The sequence below is a fragment of the Diadema setosum genome, chromosome 14, assembly GCF_964275005.1.
Source record: "Diadema setosum chromosome 14, eeDiaSeto1, whole genome shotgun sequence".
NCBI classification, from domain to species: domain Eukaryota; kingdom Metazoa; phylum Echinodermata; class Echinoidea; order Diadematoida; family Diadematidae; genus Diadema; species Diadema setosum.
The window spans coordinates 36,473,688-36,480,608 of NC_092698.1; the positions used below are offsets into that span (position 1 = coordinate 36,473,688).

General features: G+C 38.4%; 2 protein-coding genes across 2 annotated transcripts; both read right to left on the reverse strand.

The window, feature by feature from the left end:
* Nucleotides 1–206: 206 nt before the first annotated feature.
* On the reverse strand, nt 207–1,286 carry LOC140237765 (transmembrane protein 79-like). Its single transcript, XM_072317699.1, has one exon. It carries the CDS (start codon nt 1,086–1,088, stop codon nt 531–533), a length of 558 nt encoding a protein of 185 aa, XP_072173800.1. The 5' UTR covers nt 1,089–1,286; the 3' UTR covers nt 207–530.
* A 1,741-nt stretch (nt 1,287–3,027) lies between these two features.
* Nucleotides 3,028–3,772, reverse strand: LOC140238150 (transmembrane protein 79-like). The gene has a single exon (XM_072318089.1). The coding sequence runs from the start codon at nt 3,616–3,618 to the stop codon at nt 3,061–3,063; it is 558 nt and encodes a 185-aa protein (XP_072174190.1). The 5' UTR covers nt 3,619–3,772; the 3' UTR covers nt 3,028–3,060.
* Nucleotides 3,773–6,921: the final 3,149 nt, after the last annotated feature.

The following is a 6,921-nucleotide window of genomic DNA, read 5'->3' on the forward strand; positions in this document are numbered from 1 at the left end:
TCTACGGTATCATGTCCTTACGACATGTTTTACGGAAAGAAAGGAAGATATATAGTCATCTTTTTTTTTAAACTCTGAAAAGTGACAACATGTTTCATGACTGATTTTTTAATCAGGAAGTATTGAGCAGGACGAACAGTATACAGCTGCATGGTAATCATATACGCATTATGAAATCTAATGAAATAGCATTTTAGTTTACACTTCACCCATAAAAACTAAATGTATGCACACTGTTCCTATACTCCTAAAAATGAATTATATTCTAATTTCGATTTCCTAATTAAATCAGCATTAGTCATTCTATTGTATAATAGGACACTCAATAAATCTATACTATATCTATACTATATCCACTCGCCTATGAAGACAAAGAAGACCGAGCAAATCCTGTTTCTGTATATAAACTCATCGCTGGCTGTCTGGGAGAACTTTTAATTTCTAGTCTAGCACACCTCTATTTTATGGTCAATCCGTTTGGATTAAAGCCATGCAATGGTTTGCACATTTTGTTCCTCTGAGCTGTCAGATTATGGCGTCTTCTGACCGTTGTAGACTTGCCAGGCAACGTTGTGCACGGAGTAAAGTATCCCGAGCACGGAAGGGATGAAGGTCATGGAGAAACCAAATCCCCGTAGGACTGGTTTGACGACGTATCCCACGAAGAAAAAGGTCCGACCAACGACGAAGAGCAAGACAAGCAGCGGCACCAACTGCAGCCGGTCAACCTCCAGACAAGAGGCCATCCCCAGGACAGCTAGGACATGCAGGAGGGTTTGCTCCAGGGTATTCTGGAGGATCCTCTGGTAGGTCACGAAGGTTGTCATGGACGGGGCCACAGGGGCCGTGGGATGGGCACCTAGTGTTTCCATGTTGGCGAATCGCTGAGAGCCTACTTTGTTCACACAGAAGAATAGAGGGAGAGCGGAGAACGAGAGGCAGCGGAATGCGAAGACCAGACGATCGCCTCCGGAGAGGTTCGGCGGGAAGCCAAGTTTGTAAGGGAGCGCTACATAGCCTGTGATGACTATACAGCATATAGCCATGGACACCTGGAAATAGATGACTAACTGATTAGCAGAAGGCATGGTGATAGACCGCTGATTTCACTTTAATTCCAACAAGTGAAAATATATAGTCTTTCAAACACAGCTGGATTTGCGTTTTTACTCGATGTACCCCATACAGCAACTAAATCAACTATATCCATTCGCAGCATGAGCGGAATAAATTAAGCAAAGTGAATTGGGTCCAAGTACGGTACAGCTGCGAGGGTGAGCAAATGAAATCCCGTATTCAGACTGGAGATAAAATTCCTGGTTGAATAATCTGCTGACAATATTTGAGTGATGTTAACCCTCAGTGACCCTTAAACACAAGACCCTGGAAAGAGCGAACCATTTATGCACTGAAGATGACGTGCCAGGTCTATCCTATTTACTATGAACTTTGGACTTGTTTGTGGTGTGCGCGGACTTTGTAGAATTAATTTCTTAGGACTGTTTTCACAGAGCATACGAATGATTTGAGGACACACGGTGTGTAAAATATAAACGGTAAAGGCCGATATTCGGAGGAAAACTTCCCCACAATGGTGCCGAAAAACATTCTTGCGCAGTTGAGCGTAATACTATAAGTTCTAAAGACCTACGGGGGACAGACATGTGCGAAAGTCGTGTATTACACTGTCTTGAAATTGATACAAAATGGTCATACGAACTTGATGGCCCCGAACTTGGTAAAAAGCCAACAACAGCCGAAGCAAGTATGAGGATCAATGTCTATACTTCAAGGTCACGTGATGGCACCTGAACAACACAAAAATTAAATGTTACACGAAGATGTGAATCAAGTATGTACTCAAAGGACACGGGTCTGCTGATGCTGTGTTACGTGCACAGTGCACATCACGTACCCGAAGTCCCTATATTATTTGCTGGGGGTGGTGTCCAGGGCCCCCTTTTTAAGGGCCCTTGAAGCGCAAAGGATTATTTTATGCCATTTGTATGGTGCTATCTTCAGTGGAAGATATCTTAGCCGTGTTCTTGAATTTATAACTGAATTCATTAATTACACTGATTGAATAAAACGTCCTAGAACATTACATGAACAGAAAAATAGGACATTACTTCCAACAACAACAGTAACAAAAAAAAACTATAGCTAATCGTAAAGCAAAATAATTATGAGCATTTTATGTTATACCTTGCGCTGATCAATATTGAATACACTCGCAATGGAAGGATTTTGTCTTAAAATCACTGAATTTAGATCACCAAACATGGACACAGGCAAAACAGCAATAGCAGTAAAAAAAAAAAAAAAAAAAGAAGAAGAAAAAAAGTAAACAAATAGGCCTAAAACAAAGTAAAAGCTGTCTGAGAGAATTGTGTCTTGCTGAATTAAGACGCCATTGGTAGACGTATTCATAAATGTAATGCACTCACTTGTTTATACAGCCAAGAAATACGAATGATTTCCTTTTTCTTCAACAAATCGAACATTAGTGTTTGAAACTTACAACATGTTTTAACAAAGAAAGAAAAAAAGAAATAGAGTCAATTCTTTTTAAGCTGGGAAAGTGGCAATAATGTGCTTCATGGCTGTGATTACGGTCAGAAAGTATATATTAAGCAGGACGCCTACAGTACCTTCCAATATTGATAACGCATAAGCATATGATTCCTTAATGAAACCTATATTATATCACGATGGCTTTTTTGGTTTCCATTTCACCCACAAACTAAATACAAACTGTTCATACTCCTAAAATGATGCTTCATTACATAATTGAATTTGCATTAATTATTCTATAAATATATTACTCAAATCTGTAAGTCATTACTGTTATTACTGTTTTCCAGTACTCGCCTATCACTACAAAGAAGACTGAGTATATCCTAATGTTTCTGCATGTAAAGAATCATCGCTAGCTCTCTCCAGAAACCTCCTCGTTTCAAGTCTTTCACATCTCTTTACTAAGGTCAATCCGTTGGATATAGATTAAAGCCATGAATAACTATTGCTTGTACATTTCGTTCCTCTGCATGAGCTGTCAGATTATGGCGTCTTCTGGCCGTTGTAGACTTGCCAGGCGACGTTGTGCACTGAGTACAGTATCCCGAGCATGGTAGGGATTAAGGTCATGGAGAAACCAAATCCCCGTAGGACTGGTTTGACGACGTATCCCACGAAGAAAAAGGTCCGACCAACGACGAAGAGCAAGACAAGGAGCGGCACCAACTGCAGCCGGTCAACCTCCAGACAAGAGGCCATCCCCAGGACAGCTAGGACATGCAGGAGGGTTTGCTCCAGGGTATTCTGGAGGATCCTCTGGTAGGTCACGAAGGTTGTCATGGACGGGGCCACAGGGGCCGTGGGATGGGCACCTAGCGTTTCCATGTTGGCGAATCGCTGAGAGCCTACTCTGTTCACACAGAAGAATAGAGGGAGAGCGGAGAACGAGAGGCAACGGAATGCGAAGACCAGACGATCGCCTCCGGAGAGGTTCGGCGGGAAGCCAAGTTTGTAAGGGAGCGCTACATAGCCTGCGATGACTATACAGCAGATGGCCATGGACGCCTGGAACAATATGGCAAACTGATTAGCAGAAGGCATGGTGATATACCGCTGATTTCACTCTAGTTCCAACAAATGAAATAGTTCTTCAAACAGAGATGAACTTGCGTTTTTACCCGATGTAGCCCAATACAGCAACTAAATCAACTATTTCCATTCGCAGCATGAGCGGAATGAATTTAAGCAAAGTGAATTGGGGCCTAGTACGGTATAGCTGCGAGTGATGTGAACAAATGAAATCTATTCAGACTGAAGATCAAATTCCTGGTTGAACAATCTGCTGACAATATTTTGAGTGATGTTAACCCTCTGTGACCCTTAAACACACGACCCTGGAAAGAGCGAACCATTGTGCACTAAAGATGACATGCCAGGTCTATCCTGTTTACTATGAACTTTGGACTTGTTTTTATGGTGTGCGCGGACTTAGTAGACTTATTTTCTTAGGACTGTTTTCACAGAGCATACGAATGATTTGAGGAGAACACGCGGTGTTCAAAATATAAAGGGTAAAGGCCGATATTCGGAGGAAAACTTCCCGACACGCATGGTACCGAAAAACATTCTTTCGCAGTTTGAGCGTAGTTCTTATAGACCTATGTGCGAAAGTCGTCTATCACAAAATGGCCATACGAACTTGATGGCCCCGAACTTGGTAAAAAGCCAACAACAGCCGAAGCAAGTATGATGGTCAATGTCTATACTTCAATGTCACGTGATGGCACCTGAACAACACAAAAATTAAAGGTTACACGAAGATGTGAATTAAGCATGAATTACTTAAAGGACACGGGAACGAAACAATGGCTAAACGAAGATTTTGCTACAGACAGCTCACGAGGTTGCTGCTATAGCTACTAGGAAGAGCCTGAGAAGCTTTATTGGTGGTCATATATATATATATATATATATATATATATATATATATATATATATATATATATATATATATATATATATATATATATATATATATATATATATATATATATATATATATATATATATATAGATATATATATATATATATATATATATATATATATATATATATATAACTGTAGATAAGAGAAGAGATATATAGAGAGGGGGGGGGGAGAGATACTATGTAGGAAACAAAGAGGAGTCATAGGTCGTGATTACTGAAGTAAAAAGTGTCATGAGATTTTAATACAAAATGTAATCTTGTCAAAAGTTACAGAAGCATCTCTACAGCTACATTAAAGTGACCTGGTATTTGAACTTCTTAAATGTTTCTTGACGCTGTTCATCTTTGCGTTTTTGTTGTACATTTTCAAAGTGTCATCATGACTAAAGGTTATTTTGTTATCATACTGTGTGGTGCGTCATTTTTTGTACTTAGTGATCCATGGCAAAGTGATGCGTTTTGATGAGTTACATCTAATGTGGTGTAGATCCGTAGAGTATTTTGCTTTATTTTGTTTTACAATTCTCTCTTTATTCTCATTTCTTTCGGTCGACTTAATTAATATTTATGTGTTGTTTGAAGGTTTGCATGGTGAAGTTAATTAGGAAGAAAGATTTGCGGTGACACTTTCCTAATCATGATATTTGTTGTTGATTTGTATTCTTTAACTCTTCCAAGTGTTGCTTTTAATTTTATCTTTATTATTTACATCAGTGTTATTGGAGGTTTTGGCTCTAAATCTCTTTCCGAAGACTTGTCAGTTTCTACAATTATGGTTGATACATGGAGTTTATTGAAGCAAATAGATAGAGGGACCAATGACGTAAAAACCATAACAAAACAAAGCAAACTTCGAACAAGCCGATCTCACTGTTTAGGTGGAGCTATACTAATCTAAAAACGCAGTCCCACACCATGGCCAAGTTATCTTCAATTTAAGTGACATTGCATGGACACAATAATAGAAGATTCATCAAGATCGGATATTACATACGAAAGTTATGGAATCTTGACGTTTCGCATATTTTTTGCCTAATACAAATAGCAAATATTAAGACAATTATGATGTCATCATTTCACAACCCTCTCTTTGGTGATTGTTTGCATAAAAAAAGAAGTTATTATCAAACTCATATTCTGGGTCTGTACTTTTACAAAAAGATTAATACCAGAATGTCGTTATTCATACAGTTGTGTGAAGCGAAGATGATTTCTGTTTGACTTCATGTCAAAAACAAGGAAATTAAGTGAAGATTTGTGGATAACCATTATGGGAGATTTGTAAGATAATGACGTCATCACCATTGTCAATGTTAATATGAGTATATAGGCCTATTAGTTCCAATTATTACCACTGATTGATGATAATATGAAAAGGTTAATTTTAAAATTGTCTTATTTTAGTTCCAATTTTTATGATACATTTCCCATTCTTACGTCTTATTTGGTGCTGCTATTTCATTCTTATGTATTAAGGCCAACTTGAGCATTGGAATTGCGCTTTTAAAGATGGATGAATACAATAAAAACATAGTCCTCAATATTTAGCATTATGTATTATACTCAGACAGCGATTCAGGTAGACAATGTTTCATTTCTTCACATTATATCATGAATGTCATGAATGACTTTATTAATATGGACAAAAACATTGCACAGTGATGTATAAAGCCTGGAATCAGAAGGAATAATGACATACGGAACATAAACGGGAACGCAACGAATAAAACGCACGAAAAAGAAATTAAGAAAGGGATCGTACTTTATAGATCTATACTCCCATATAAAGAAATGATTTGCGACCACCACATACTGCCATTATGGCACAACATTGGCGCAAACTTTTATAAGATTTCAGTTAGAGTGACGAAACCTGATCGAGGTAATGAAACACATATAATAGAGTATGTGGGTCTGAGGAGGACAGAAAAAGACAAACGCATACACTGACACATAGATAGAGGAGTACGGAAGAAAATTCGTGGCCCATAAATGGAAATTTCACGATGCAGATTCACTGAATGAAGCTGGAATGGTAAAAAGCCAGCCTATTGCATTGTTTTCGATTCGTGGAAGTCGCATTGATGATGCCACTAAAACATACTGCCAAGAGGAAAACTCATAAAATTTCTTTAATGGCGTACGCATCGTCAATTTCGAGTTGTTCAATTTTCATTCATAATTGAATATTCATACTTGCATTTAAATATTTCATTATTTTATTTGTCTTGTTCAAATCAGCCCCACCCCGACTCATTTGCAAATTTCCATAGATCGCAACCGCTTTGTCAGTATAGAAGTTCCTTGAGTGTTGCGACAATTGCTGTTGCAGAACTCTACTTCAGACCACACCCGCACATTTCCTTTACTTCCTATGCTGTGGGTCATTCGACTGCAATAAAAACGGATCGAGT

Coding starts and splice junctions, on each gene's coding strand:
- LOC140237765 (XM_072317699.1), bottom strand. CDS start 1,088: ATGCCTTCTGCTAATCAGTTAGTCATCTATTTCCAGGTGTCCATGGCT.
- LOC140238150 (XM_072318089.1), bottom strand. CDS start 3,618: ATGCCTTCTGCTAATCAGTTTGCCATATTGTTCCAGGCGTCCATGGCC.